The sequence below is a fragment of the Neoarius graeffei genome, chromosome 24 (genome assembly GCF_027579695.1).
Source record: "Neoarius graeffei isolate fNeoGra1 chromosome 24, fNeoGra1.pri, whole genome shotgun sequence".
NCBI classification, from domain to species: Eukaryota; Metazoa; Chordata; class Actinopteri; order Siluriformes; family Ariidae; genus Neoarius; species Neoarius graeffei.
The window spans coordinates 13,750,822-13,766,685 of NC_083592.1; the positions used below are offsets into that span (position 1 = coordinate 13,750,822).

Genomic DNA, 15,864 nt, shown 5'->3' on the forward strand with positions numbered 1-15,864 from the left:
CTTTTTTTTTTTTAGAGTGAGATGGAATGCTGATCACATCATGCTGGTTTTCTGCATACACTGTATCTCCAGAGGGATAGGTCTTTTCTTAAAAAAAAAGAAGAAAAATATTATTTTTATTAATCAATTAGATAATTTTATCAGTGAAACAGCTGAGAGAAATATGGTGTACCATTTCAAGCTCGCTTGTTGTTATTCTGAGGCACCAAGCTAACACACCATTTTGCCTACTTAGAGAACAAAATTTTAACTGTATAACTGGCCAAATGTACAGTGGGGCAAAAAAGTATTTAGTCAGCCACCAATTGTGCAAGTTCTCCCACTTAAAAAGATGAGAGAGGCCTGTAATTTTCATCATAGGTACACTTCAACTATGAGAGACAGAATGGGGGGGAAAGAATCCAGGAAATCACATTGTAGGATTTTTAATGAATTAATTGGTAAATTCCTTGGTAAAATAAGTATTTGCTCACCTACAAACAAGCAAGATTTCTGGCTCTCACAGACCTGTAACTTCTTCTTTAAGAGGCTCCTCTGTCCTCCACTCGTTACCTGTATTAATGGCACCTGTTTGAACTCGTTATCAGTATAAAAGACACCTGTCCACAACCTCAAACAGTCACACTCCAAACTCCACTATGGCCAAGACCAAAGAGCTGTCAAAGGACACCAGAAACAAAATTGTAGACCTGCACCAGGCTGGGAAGACTGAATCTGCAATAGGTAAGCAGCTTGGTGTGAAGAAATCAACTGTGGGAGCAATTATTAGAAAATGGAAGACATACAAGACCACTGATAATCTCCCTCGATCTGGGGCTCCACGCAAGATCTCACCCCGTGGGGTCAAAATGATCACAAGAATGGTGAGCAAAAATCCCAGAACCACATGGGGGGACCTAGTGAATGATCTGCAGAGAGCTGGGACCAAAGTAACAAAGGCTACCATCAGTAACACACTACGCCACCAGGGACTCAAATCCTGCAGTGCCAGACGTGTCCCCCTGCTTAAGCCAGTACATGTCCAGGCCCGTCTGAAGTTTGCTAGAGAGCATTTGGATGATCCAGAAGAGGATTGGGAGAATGTCATATGGTCAGATGAAACCAAAATAGAACTTTTTGGTAAAAACTCAACTTGTTGTGTTTGGAGGAGAAAGAATGCTGAGTTGCATCCAAAGAACACCATACCTACTGTGAAGCATGGGGGTGGAAACATCATGCTTTGGGGCTGTTTTTCTGCAGAGGGACCAGGACAACTGATCGGTGTAAAGGAAAGAATGAATGGGGCCATGTGTCATGAGATTTTGAGTGAAAACCTCCTTCCATCAGCAAGGGCATTGAAGATGAAACGTAGCTGGGTCTTTCAGCATGGCAATGATCCCAAACACACCGCCCGGGCAATGAAGGAGTGGCTTCGTAAGAAGCATTTTAAGGTCCTGGAGTGGCCTAGCCAGTCTCCAGATCTCAACCCCATAGAAAATCTTTGGAGGGAGTTGAAAGTCCGTGTTGCCTGGCGACAGCCCCAAAACATCACTGCTCTAGAGGAGATCTGCATGGAGGAATGGGCCAAAATACCAGCAACAGTGTGTGAAAACCTTGTGAAGACTTACAGAAAACGTTTGACCTCTGTCAGTGCCAACAAAGGGTATATAACAAAGTATTGAGATGAACTTTTGTTATTGACCAAATACTTATTTTCCACCATAATTTGCAAATACATTCTTTAAAAATCAGACAATGTGATTTTCTGGATTTATTTTTCTCATTTTGTCTCTCATAGTTGAGGTATACCTATGATGAAAATTACAGGCCTCTCTCATCTTTTTAAGTGGGAGAACTTGCACAATTGGTGACTGACTAAATACTTTTTTTGCCCCACTGTATGATACTGTTTTTCTCCACACTAAATAAGTTCAATACATTTATATCAGCATAGCAGATCAATCATCTGACATGGCCTTCTGTATCACCTTGGGCATGTATTTCATCCTGAATAATTATCCGCCCCTTGTCTTCAAAAAAAGGGAGTCATAATTGTGATGAATAATTCACAGGATGAGAAATTGAGCAGCTCTAGGGTTTCGAGTGCTTATTGTTCCTGGACGAGGTCTCTCAATGGCTGCAAAAAGTGAACTCGTCATGCTTCTTACTCATCACTGGCCGATCACGGATTGGCTAGGTGTATTGTCCTTTCATACATGCGCACGTACGTGCAAAAGCATTTTTCTTATTTTTCTTGAACGTACCCACATACACACAGGGACAAAGTTACTGAGGAATACAATGCCGAGAGAGAAGCTCATCACATTCAAGAGTGATGGTAAATTGTTTTTTTTTCTTTCAATTAACGTTATTAGAGAGTTCCTTATTTTTTAGTGATTGGTAAATTTATGTGTTTTCAAGCAAAGTCTGATTGATTCACTCACACTGAATTCCTACTGAATATATTATCAGGCTGTTATGTGAGTTTGTTTAATGATTTGACAGATACTTTTATCTAAAGCAACTTTTATCCAAAGTGGGATGAAATTCAACCCAAGCTCAGATCTGTGTACAGACTAAAGTTTCTGCTGATGGCAAGGGATGACAAGTGATTTGTCAACAGGAAGACCAAAGACTAGCGCTGGAGAGCCAGGACTTCTTTAAAGTTATTTAAATTACAGAGATACGTACACCTCTGCGAGATGAAGGTTGTTTTTCAGTAGACGTGCACAGTCTTCAGGTATTCCTTGATGATTTTGAGTGAACTGAGCTGAGTAGTTCATTCTCCCATCAATAAACAAGTAAAGAGTTTTGTTTTAAGCTTCATTTCCAAAGGATTTTGGTATCACTATTTTGGTGATCCTCCAGTAATGTAACATAGCCACTTATGTCCTTATGTAGGTGTGGGAAATTTTTACTCTGTAGATGAGGATAAAGCATTTGAACTTGACATGGGCTGCACAAGTGATGCAGTAGAGTGATTTTTATTTTTTAACATAATCACAGCTATCATATATATTGATCGTGCAATTGCCTGTGTGTAACTATGCAGCTGTGTGTGTGTGTGTGTGTGTGTGTGTGTGTGTGTGTGTGTGTGTGTGCACTGTAGAAGTAAGTATGGTTGAGTGAGCATCGTTTGACCTCAACCAGAGACCCTGAGGGTATATAATGACACAGATAGACACCTCCTCAATGCCCCTTTGTACCTGCTGTTTGACAATAGTACACTTGTAATGACCTCTGCAGCATACACAGATTTGGTTACACTGGACACAAGGGATGCAATAACAGCTTTCATTTTCTGATATTTACATCTAGATGTGCTTGAAAAAAAACATAGAGCATGGCATCTTTTGTTTGAATGCACCCATTTTGCAGTGATCAGAAATATTGGAAAAATATGACTGACGGGGGCGGCACGATGGTGTAGTGGTTAGCACTGTCGCCTCACAGCAAGAAGGTCCTGGGTTCGAGTCCAGTTTGCATGTTCTCCCCATGTCTGCATGGGTTTCCTCTGGGTGCTCCAGTTTCCCCCACAGTCCAAAGACATGCAGGTTAGGCTAATTGGTGGCTCTAAATTGACCGTCGGTGTGAGTGTGAATGGTTGTTTGTCTCTGTGTGTCAGCCGTGCAATGATCTGGCGACTTCTCCAGGGTGTACCCCGCCTCTTGCCCATAGTCAGCTGGGATAGGCTCCAGCTTGCCTGCGACCCTGTAGAACAGGATAAGTGGCTACAGATAATGGATGGATGGAGGGTTGTTTGTCTATAGGAAGAAAAGCGAGCAATTTTGAAGTTGAGAAAAGAGGAAAATCAAATCAATCAGAGACATTTCACAAGCATTGGGTATAGCCAATACAACTATTTGGAATGTCCTGAAAAAGAAAGAAACCGTTGGTGTACTAACAACCTGACATCAAACAGGTCTGCCAAGGACAACAGCAGTTGATGAGAAAAACATTGTGAGAGCTGTGAAGACAACCCTCCAAAAATATCATCAGCAGTAAGAATCAGAAGGCCAGATTGGAATTCATGAAGCACAGAGATGAACCACAAAATTTCTGGACCCTCTATCAAAGTGATGGAAAAAGAAAGGATCTGCTTATGATCCAAAACATATGTGCTCATCAGTCAAGCATGGTGGAGGTAATGTCCTGGCTTGGGCTTTAATGGCTTCTTCTGGAACAGGTTCACTAATCTTTATTGATGATGTAATTCATGAAGGTAGCAGCAGAATGACTTTAGAAGTCGTCAGAAACATCCCGTTTGCCAATTTACAGAGAAATTCATCCAACCTAACTGGGGGAACTTCATCATGCATCAAGACAATGACCCAAAACGGCACGGTGGTGTAGTGGTTAGCATGGTTGCCTCACAGCAAGAAGGTTCCAGGTTCGAACCCAGCGGCCGGCGAGGGCCTTTCTGTGTGGAGTTTGCATGTTCTCCCCATGTCTGCGTGGGTTTCCTCCAGGTGCTCCAGTTTCCCCCACAATCCAAAGACATGTAGTTAGGTTAACGTGGGGTGGCCTTGGGCTGGAGTGCCCTTGAGCAAGGTACCTAACCCCGGACTGCTCCCCGGGTGCTCTGGTGTGGCTGCCCACTGCTCTGAGTGTGTGTGTACGTGTGTTCACTGCTTCAGATGGGTTAAATGCAGAGGATGAATTTCACTGTGCTTGAAGTGTGCATGTGACAAATAAAGGTTTACAAAACAAAACAAAAAACACTGCCAACACAACAAAGGACTTCATCAGGGGAAAAGTGGAAGGTTTAGACTGGAGAGGTCAATCAGCAGACCTTAACTGATTTTGCAGCATTTCACCTCCTGAAGAGGAGACTGAATGGAGCAACCCACCAAAACAAATAACAACTGAAAGAAGCTCTGGTACAAGCATGAAAAAGGATCACAGAATAATAACGCAACTAATTAGTGATGTGATGTGATTGGGTCGCCGGATTGTTGCAGATGTTACAAGCAAGAGGATATGCAATTTCATTATGATATTAAATGTTTTTAGTAAATATTAAGTAAACTTACTTTAATTTACTTTAAAGGTAGACAGCCTTTCAGATTTTTCAAGTGTAGGTCATGAAAAGAATTTTCCCTGACACCCAATTATTTTTGTTTAGTGGACTAAAAGCTACTGAATTCGAATCACAGAATTCCAATTGTATTCGTTTTTTTAAAATAGAACAATTAATGAATTTAGGGCCACGTGGCCCTAAATTCTCTGCTATTTTTTCCTGCTTCACCATGATTCAATTCAAGATACTACGTCATGCATCACGTGGTGGGCTTTCCCTGTTCGCGCAAGACATTGTGGGATACAAATTTGAAACAGGAGAGAAAAATGGCGGACGTGAGTGTGCGAATGAAATGCAAAAGACCGACTACAGTGATGGAAAGTGAGAAGAAAAGGCATTATGTTGTGAAGGAAAGGAAATGCAGGACCAAACTAATAAATATCGGTGCTCAGCGAGCACCTCGGTGTGATCAGCTGTTCGTTTAGTGACAGAATGATGGAACTGTCAATACATGGTCAAAGGTAAACCTGTAGATGGCAGTAATGCAGCACTGTTCATGCCAGCTGCTATAAAACCCAAAAGAAGAAGAAGAAGAAGGTAAACCTGCGCATGCGCACACAGACTTCCTCTGTCTGCTTGACTGTGCGAAGTGAGCGATTTCATGCACATTATTTGCTTTAGTCCCCTCAAATTAAATAACTTCCCAGCCACAGAACAGCCTGATATTTTTTAGATATTACAGAAATAAACATATATCACAATGACCAAATTTCAGAGGGAACTAAATTTCACTGATTTTATGAAATCAAAAGGCTGTATAGCTTTAAGATTATCTGTTCATAGACTTTTGCTACTCTTACGATTTGGCTGGTCTGCCTTCAAAGGTGACATGTTCGAAGTTGTTTCACACATATCGATGCAAATGTCAGAAAATGAAAACTGAAATTAAACATCTAATTTAATATTTTTCAGCTATTTATAAGGAGGATCATTTCATGCAGATTAATTTTACTGATGTGCGAACATTTATACAATAATAGATGCTTTCATGTTTCACTCTTAATAATGTGGTGCCAGAGACGACTACCATTTCCAGCTTCTCATACACATTTATGAGCTTGTCCTCTTTCACTGGACATCTGGTACTTTCTCTTGTAATTGTTTGTGCATGCCTAAATGCCATTTTCATTTTGTTTTTACAGTCAGCATTGATGTGGATGATGGTAGGCCATAATATTTCAACTGCACATGATTTGGAAGATACGTAGGGTCCAAAAGTCAACTACCAGTACCAGAAACTTTATTTTCTTTTTTTAAAGGTCCCATGGCATGAGATTTTTACTTTCTGAGGTTTTTTAATGTTAAAATGAGTTCCTCTGACCTTAAGTCACCCCAGTGGCTAGAAATTTCATAATGTGTAAACCAAACTATGCCCAATATTTGAGAATGGCGCGTCAAAACGGTGCGTTGAGAAGCTCTTCCCTTGCCGACATCAGCAAGGGAGATGATCCCCACGCCCCCCCTCTGGATTCCCACCCACTGTATGAATTGCCCGCCCAGTTGTAGTGAGGAGACCATAGAGGACACAACAACATGGCATCACCTAAGCGAGCGAAACATGGAAATTGCGCTGTACATGGATGTGACAACACAGAAAAGAGTCTGTTTTTACTACCGACGGGAGAGCCCCTGAAGACGCAGTGGCTTAATTTTATTTACTTCAATAATACGCCGTCGAGTCTACCTAAGACGGTGTATGTTTGTCAGAATCATTTTCCTGATGAATGTTTCCACAACTTGGGATAGTACAGGGCAGGTTTTGCACATCAACTGTCACTGAAGCCTGGGTCCGTACCAAGCATCCCTGCCGCATCAGCCACAAACAGCGAACAAGTAAGTGTATAACTGTTAAGTCGTTTTGCCGTGTTTTAAAATCGGTGCGTTAGCCTTGCAATGGCTACATTAGCTGTGCAGCTAACCGCTTCCTGCAGTTAGCCAGGTACTCTGCGCTACAAAACCAAAAAGCATGCAGCATGCTCTGTTAAACTGAGTTTAGTCTGGAAATTGACTGTAATTTATGAGCTTATGTTTTGCCGTGTTTTAAAATCGGTGCCACGTTAGCCTTGCAATGGCTACATTAGCTGTGCAGCTAACCGCTCCCTGCAGTTAGCCAGGTACTCTGCGCTATAAAACCAAAAAGCATGCAGCATGCTCTGTTATAATAGCCAATCAAAACAGTTTTTACAAAGACACCCACATTCTTTTTTTTAAATCACTCGTTCATTTTATTTGTTTGTTTGTTCAGTAAAAACCCAAACATTTGCTGAATTTATTTTATTTCCTCGCGTCGCACCTTAATGACGTCAGCGCGCGGTATTTTTCCCTTCGCGGTTTGTTCCTTCTCTCTCGCCATAGTAAGACACCCACGTCCGCTTGTTCTGACCCACTGGAGGTAGCGTCACAGTGCTGTTAGCCAATCAGAGGTAACACGTTTACATGTCATGAATATTAATGATAAGACCCGCCCCCACCCTCTACCCTTCCCCGCCTCCTGCTTCTCGTTAGCAAAACGACGCACTGGGAAAAGCGCTGAAATGGGGCTTTCTCCCAGGAGGCTATATCTACGTGCCGAGGGTTCATTTCGAGAAAGCCTGCGGATATAACATCCGGAAATCTCCACGAGCCCGTTTAAAGCATCAACAAACCACCATGCCATGGGTCCTTTAAGGTGAAGACAGATTTCAATACAAATAGTTTTACATCTACACTTGTCTCTTATTTACGGAGTTTAGTAAAGCAAACTCCCCTCCCCCACTGATTAACTAATGCTTGGTGACCTTTCGACCCTGCAGTATATACAAACACTCTTAGAAACACTTGTTTTGCCCTTAATAATTGTTTATACCCAATAAATATATGATTCTGATAAGCTAAACAAAATACCTTTTTTTTCAGGAGATAAAAGTGGCAGCATTTACTCTGTTGAAATTGATGCGGCTGGAAGAAGGCAGCGACAAGAGTTGGACAAAAAGAAGAGAGAAAGAAAGAGTAAAGCTGAAAAGGGACAAGTGCAGAGGCTACAGATAAAATCAGATGATCATAACGGTGAAAGGAAAGGGATAAAGAGAGGAGGAGAGGTAGTGGAGACTCCCAAGGAGCGAAATAACAGTAAGAACAAGAGAACCAAGAAACAGCAGGAGGTAGCAGAAAAAGAAGAAGAGGAGGAGAAGATGAAGAAAATAAAGCAAGAAAACATTAAAGAAGATGATCAATCAAAAAAGATGAAAAAGGATCGGAAAAAGGCAACGGAGAGCATGTAAGCTGTAAAAGTAAAGCTAATGAATGTGAATAAAACACTGTTACTCTGGATTATTACTGTATGAGTAACAGTACTAAAACTGTATCATTGATAGCTGAAAAACAAAATTAATCAGTATAGTTAGTTGTAAAATTAATGGTAAAGGGTAACAATAATAATAGTACTACTAGTAATGTAGCAAATTTATGAAGGTAATAAAATTAATGAAATATACTGTAATATATTGCAAGCAAGAGAAATAAATCTAGTCTAATTATTTGTAATACAGCGTCAATGGTAATATAATAAGCAAGATTTAAAAAAGAAGAAGAAAAACAGAAAATGAATAAATATATTGTACATTATAGGAATGAAATAATAGGAATGAAATTCTATACATAGTAATAAAATCATTGACGTAATAGATAAAATGGCAAAGTATTAAAAATATATTATTTGTATTAAAACAAAGTCATTAGAAATAACTAAAAAAATAATAATAGAGCAGTAAAATTAATTGTAATAAAATAATAATTATGAATTAAATTATTTGTTAGTAAAAACTGTCAAAATGATTAAACTGCAAAATTAATTATATTATATTAATTTTATTAAAAATGAATACTAGTACAGGTATTAGACATTAATTGTATAAAAAGAAAAAGTATTAAATACTGGAAAAGTAATAATGAAATGTAAATGTGGTTGAATTGGAAGGTCAAGAGTTCAAGTCTCAGGATTGCAAAGTTACAACAGCAATCGGGAAAAAGAAAACGCAAGAAAGAAAATCATTTATTTTCTTATTCTTGTTTTATATTTTTTTATTAATTTTCTTATTATTTTTCAGATTTATTCTTTTTGATGGTATTCCTGTGCCTCCATTGTAAATGATGGTTGTTGGGTTTTTTTTTTTGCCTTTTTAACACTTTTTTGTTTTCTACATAATTCCATATATATATTGCATATGTTAGTTCATAGTTTTGATGTCTTCAGTATTGTTCTCCAATGTAGAAGAGAGAGAGAGAGAGAATATAATACACATAAAGATCATCTTTATGTCTGTCATTTCTAAATAGGATGATTATAGCACGTTCAGTGCTGAGTTTCCCAAAAGCATCATAGCACAAAGGTCATCATTAAAAGGTCGAGCGAGCAGCACAATGAACACTCTTTCCTAGTTAAGATGCTCTTAGCGTTAAAAAGCTTTTGGGAAACCCACCACAGTTCAGTTATTCATCAGTACACACTTTATCCTGGTCAGGGTAGCAGAGGGTCATACACACACACACACATGCATGCACGCACGCACGTACACACACATTCACACACGCCAATCCACTTACTGGCATGTTTGGCATGCTCTGCACAGACAGTAACTCATGCTCAGGATTAAACCAGGGACTCAGTCAGCAACATGAACAGGCATAATGGCTGACTAAAAAGACAAATCAAATGGCATGTTATCATATTAGTCAAACTTCATAATTTTCGCAGTAACAGCTTTGATGTTTTCCATGGCTCTGAGGTGAGCTCTTCATCAGATGAAGAGTTTGCGGTGGGTTCGCTGAGTGAGGAGGAGCTGGAGAAACTCATGGAAGCTATAGATGAGAGGAAGAAGCTCATCGCCACACTGAGAGCACAACCTTGGCCAATGCACAAGAAAATGTCTATGCTCAGGTCAATCACATACATTACAGTATACACACAGCTATGGTTTTATCCTAATCCACTGCACACAAACATACCCAGTTTTATACATGTTTGTGGGCACACCACACACTCACTGTGCTCAAAGGATGTTAGTTTTATGGGGTCATAAATGAAAAAGTCACATCCACACCCAAGCTTCTTTCCTGACTCATGTACAAAAAGTTGCCCACACTCCAACAACATCACACACACAAGCACAAACCTGAACCTCAAAACATGTTGTATACTGTATGTAGTGATTATGGGGTTATGTCGTAACACCTATATTTAAAGACCTCAATGATTGCAAAAAGAAAAAAAAATATTCATATGAGTCACACTGGACTCCTTGTTACCTTCATCCTCTTGCTTGTTTTTTTTTTCTGCAACACAGGAAGTCACAAGCATTTATAGAGAAATATGAGGGCACTTTAGGAAAAAGCAGAGGGAGGAAGCTATATGCCTACAAGGTCAGGATAACAAAGGTCAGCAGTTATGATCTGAAATTTAACACTCATCATGTTCATTGGACTATCCCAGCTGACTAGAAGGATAAAGCGGCTAGAGATAATGAGATGAGATGTTCATTGGACTGAAATGTATGCTGTATGTTTTCAATGTTTTATTATGTTAGATGTGCAAAAAAAACCTTACAAAGAACAATGAAAAATGTTGATTAATATAGAATATTGAATAAGGGTCATTGAAGCTTTATTTAACTGATAAAAGTACAAAGAAAAGTTTTTCAATAGTTTTACTGACGAACTTAATTGTATTTTGTAAATATAAATGAAGTTAAAATTTGATGCCTGCAACACACTCAAAAGAAGTTGGGGCAGAGGCAAAATAAAACTGAAAATTTCATAGGATATTCAAGTAACACCATTCTGGAAGATTCCACAATAAGCAGGTTAATTGGTAACAGGTGAGGGTATCATGATTGGATATAAAAGGAGCATGCACAGTCTTTGCAAGCAAGGATGGATCATGGCTCACCCCTTTGTGCCAAAATTCGTGAGAGAATTGTTAGTCAATTCAAACAGAACTTTTCTCAGTGCAAGATTGCAGAGAATGTACATCTTTTAATATTGTGAAACAATTCAGGGAATTCAGAGACATCTCACTGTGTAAAATGCAAGGTTGGAAACCACTGTTGAATGGGCATGACCTTCACGCCCTCAGGCAGACTGCTTGAGAAACTGTCATGCTAATGTGACAAATATAGCCACGTGGGCTTGGGAGTACTTCAGGAAACCATTATCACATAATACAGTCCACTGCTGCATCCAGAAATGCAAGGCGAAACTGTATTACGCAAGGAGGAAGCCTTTCATCAATTCTATGCAGAAATGCCACTGATTTCTCTGGGCATGGACTCATCTCAGATGGACTGAAAAACAGTGGAAACGTGTGCTGTGGTCAGATGAGTCCACATTTCAGCTTATTTTCAGGAAAACTGGACATCGAGCTCTCCTTGCCAAAAATGAACACGAACACCCAGTTTGTTATTAGAGAAAGGTGCAAAAGCCAAAATCTGTGATCACGGCATGGGTGAGTTGCATGTGTGTGAAAGTACTATTGACACAAAGGCATATATTGGGATTTTAGAGAGACATATGTTGCCATCAAGGTGACATCTCTTCCTGGGAAGTCCATACTTATTTCAGCATAACAATGCCAGGCCTCATTTTGCATGGGCTACGACAGCGTGGCTTCGTAGACACAGAGTGCATGTGCTTGACTGGCCTGCTGCCAGTCCAGATCTGTCTCTTATTGAGAATGTATGGTGCATCATGAAGAGGAGAATCAGACAACGGCGACCACGGACTGTTGGGCAGGTGAAGTCTTGCATCAAGCAAGGATGGACAATAATTCAAATGGCAAAACTGCAACAATCAATATCCTCAGTTTCCATGTGATTAAAAAGTGTTATTAAAGGAAAGGTGATGTAAGACAATAGTAATAATGCCTCTGTCTCAACTTCTTTTGAGTGTGTTGTAGGCATCAAATTCTAGTTTCATTTATATTTACAAAATACAATTAAGTTGGTCAGTAAAACTATTGAAAATCTTTTCTTTGCACTTTTGTCAGTTAAATAAAGGTTCACATGAATTAACAAATCACAGATTTTTGTTTTTATTGCATTTTGGAAAATATCCCAACTTTTCAGGAAATGGGATTTGTTGATAGATAGATAGATAGATAGATAGATAGATAGATAGATAGATAGATAGATAGATAGATAGATAGATAGATAGATAGATAGATGCATTGTCATGTTTCCTTATGGTGCATGAAATGGTGCATACTTTTTCTAGAGATGTTTTGTGGTGTTACATGTAATGCATTGCTTCTGTTCACTCAGAAATGGGTGAAGTTTCAGAAAGACTTCAATAACTTTAAGACAGCCTGCATTCCATGGGAGATGAAAATCAAGGAAATTGAAAGTATGTGAAATTGAATATGGCCCATATTAAATATGACCTATGGTCTCCTGTCGATGCTTTTTAACTTTTAAGATATCATTTATCTCAGTCACTTAGTTTGTAGAATTATCAAACATGAATTGATACACTTTAGCACTCTTTTTTCCCTTCTAAATTTCACAAATATGTGAATCCTGTATTTGTATCCTCTCTCAGGTCATTTTGGTTCATCAGTAGCTTCCTATTTCATATTTTTGCGATGGATGTTTGGCATCAACATCATTCTCTTTGGCCTGTCCTTTGGGCTTGTTATGTTTCCTGAGGTAAGGAACATGTTGGCTTCAAAATATTCCATAGAAAAGTTGTGCATTAATATTCTCACCAGTATTAGGGCACTAAAATCTAAGACTGGTTAAAACATCTCTTAATAGCTGTTCAAATATTTCGATTGACTTTTGAACTGGACAATTCCAAAGAAGGGGTCAGGGCATTCTTTCACAGTGGCTAGGGTCCCCATGCACCACAAAATGTACCCCATCATCTTCACAGGGTTTTCTGTAAGCTCACACCTACTGAGAAGAACTATGTCATCAATATTGTATAAACAGATTATAAGAATCTGAAATACTTCAAATCTGAAAAACACTTTAATCCTTGACAAACTAGATGACTCTGATTCCAATATTCTCCTCCTCCCATCAACCAGGATCTAAACATCAAAGCTACGTAAGTAACAACATCTCAGTAACCATTGGCAGGGGTGCCGCCAGAAATTTTGGGCCCCATGAAAGATTAGAATTTTGGGCCCCCCAACTTTGCCCACCCTCGTCACAATTGCACTATTGTCATTATTTGACTTTTGATAGCCCATGGACCTTGAGTTTGTGACTTTGTTATTACATTTTATGTATTAACCAATGGTTGTAACCAATGGTTTAGAACGTGTGAACATTCCACACACGTAACCATGTCAAACACTTGACTGGTGTCTGTTATTAGTGTAACGGGTTTATTTTTTTCCACTTGCCATTGTGTGTAGTGGTGGGGAAATTCTGCGCTGGCCCTTTAAGACCGCAGGTAGTTATGGGAACGAGGCGCTGGCCTCTTTCAGTTCGTTTTGGAAATGTAAGCGCCAATGCCACTGGATGTTTGCAGCCCGTCCTCAGCAGTGTATTTGTGTCTCATTTCTTCAGGATAAAAAGACTGGTGAACAACACAACGCAACGTCTGTTACATTAGCAACACTTTAATCTAGCAAACTGTATATGGCGCTCGCTCATTAAAAACTTCAATCCTAAAGCATTTATGGGTTGTATTGCTGCTTACCTCCTCCAAAGGGGGGTTCAGTGGTTTGGTAGGGTGGAGGTCCCCCTTAGGCTGAATCTGTGCATATTTAGGGCACCCCATTAGTTATGAAACTGGTTATTAGCACTAGTTATTAGCACCAGCATAACGTAATATTTCATCTTGTTTATCACACAAGTCAGTTCAGTTATTAAAATGGAAAAAATGTCACTGTACAAACTGTAAAAGTGTTCTCTTGATAGGCTAATCCAACCACGTTCATACTGTTCATTTACCATTCGCTAATATTTTGAACACACATGTGAGCGATAGCTACCTTTCTTTGGGAAAAACTGAGTGATCAGTTGCCTGCCTCTCCGGTCCCTCTCAGCTTTCAGCTGCCTTTCTTTACGTTTTTGACAGCCACGCTTCATATTTAGCGATCATAGACTGTACGCATTCCACTGCTGGCTGGCTGGCTGCTGCACCGCGACACAGCAGCAAGTAGCGTTGCACTGATCAGCACACAGATTTAACGCATCGCGCTTCTACCAGAACTGGACCGTACCATTTCGCAAAAGGGGGAGGGTTAAATGACAATATGTTGAAGAACTCAAGAAATAGACAACCTTGTTCAATTAGCTCATTTTACCAGATGGAATATTGCATTGTTGTTATTTCAAAAGTCTTATTAAAATCATCAAAAGCATATTATCAGCCCCTTAAAGGGCCCCATGGCAGTGCTGGGCCCCTAGAATTGTTCTAACCTCCCCCCCCCCCCCCCCCCCCCCCGGCGGCGCCCATGACCATTGGTCATACGGTGTTACAAAGCTTTACCATCTACCTGAATATTAAATACTGGTTGAAATACATGGGCCATTCCATGCCAAATCAACAAGAGGTTATGCTCGACCATCTCAGATTTCAATGAAATTTGGAGGGCTCAGAGATACTATTAAAAGAAGTTAGTCCCCAAAACTTGAGCTTCCTATCACCAATAGTTTCAGAGATACAGGCATTTGAATTTTTCGATTTTTTTTGTTTTTTGCTCAAAACATACATATTTCAAAGTGCAATATAATCTTTATTATGCAAGATAGAAACCTAACATTTTGCACAGAGAGACTCAATGTCTTGTACTACAAGCTTCAACTTAGAATTTCAATGGTCATTGTATATTAGATGGTGATTTTAACAAGGAAATTAAAAAGACAAATTTGCATTTTTTGCATTTTTAACTCATTCTGGAAGCTTGCCTGTGGCAGTAATGCTTAAACTAAGAATGTTACTCAAATCTACACAGAAATATGTACCAATTTCAGTTTTACCAAGTCTCCACTATTCCTAGTTTGTCTGTAATAGGGTTTTGAAATTCGCCGATTTCTAAAACATGCCATTTTCAGTAGCAAGAAATCCAATGTGGGATAGCAGTTAGGAACTTGTAATTTTTTTTTCAGTAATCCCCAAGACCCATATTTTATATTTCCAAATATTTGTTCTGTGTCCCTCAAGTAATTTTAAACTACAGGGGTTTAAAAAATCCATTTTCACCAAATTCGAATTTTTTTTAATATATTTTCATATAACTGATATTTGAGGGTTAATAAATGCTTCAATAAGGCTCAAGTAGGTTAGGAGACATGTTTCTTCCTCAATTTTAAATAAAATTTCAATTAATGCTCAGTATTAATTATTTGTAAATTGATTTTAATCTAAGACTGTGTAACATTAGCAATCAATGACCAGCTATTGTGTACCAGTCAACAGCCAGCCTTATCAATATCAACAAAGCACAATAGGTGACCTTTGATACCAGAACAGGTGGCTCATATCTTATAGTTTTAGAGTCTGTAAACTGCATACTTGTTCAGATAACATTATATTGCTTGGATTATATTAAATACATTGTAATACAGAGCACTGAGAAAATTTACCAATGTTATTAACTGAATGTGTTTCTTTGCAAGGATTGGATATTTTGAATAGTTGACTAGGGAATTTAATTGTAGTTGCTTTCAATTTGAGATCAGTATAAATGAGTTTGTTCTTAGACATCTAGAAATGGCTGAACTTCCTCCCTGTTCTATAGGAATTGGACTAAAGAAAGATTCTGACTGCCATAAACTAACATACAACAGAAATTGTAAGTTAAGTGATTTATATGAAAA

The 15,864-nt window shown here is 39.0% G+C and overlaps 1 protein-coding gene across 1 annotated transcript in view; it reads left to right on the forward strand.

Moving 5' to 3' along the window:
• Positions 1–2,136: 2,136 nt before the first annotated feature.
• LOC132872895 (transmembrane channel-like protein 1) overlaps positions 2,137–15,864 on the forward strand; it is a 72,183-nt gene continuing 58,455 nt past the window's right edge. The window contains exons 1-7 of the mRNA XM_060908011.1: positions 2,137–2,317; positions 6,202–6,222; positions 7,955–8,315; positions 9,798–9,974; positions 10,381–10,471; positions 12,352–12,433; positions 12,629–12,735. Coding sequence (XP_060763994.1) covers positions 2,137–2,317; positions 6,202–6,222; positions 7,955–8,315; positions 9,798–9,974; positions 10,381–10,471; positions 12,352–12,433; positions 12,629–12,735 — 1,020 coding nt within the window. The remainder of the gene's footprint in view (positions 2,318–6,201; positions 6,223–7,954; positions 8,316–9,797; positions 9,975–10,380; positions 10,472–12,351; positions 12,434–12,628; positions 12,736–15,864) is intronic.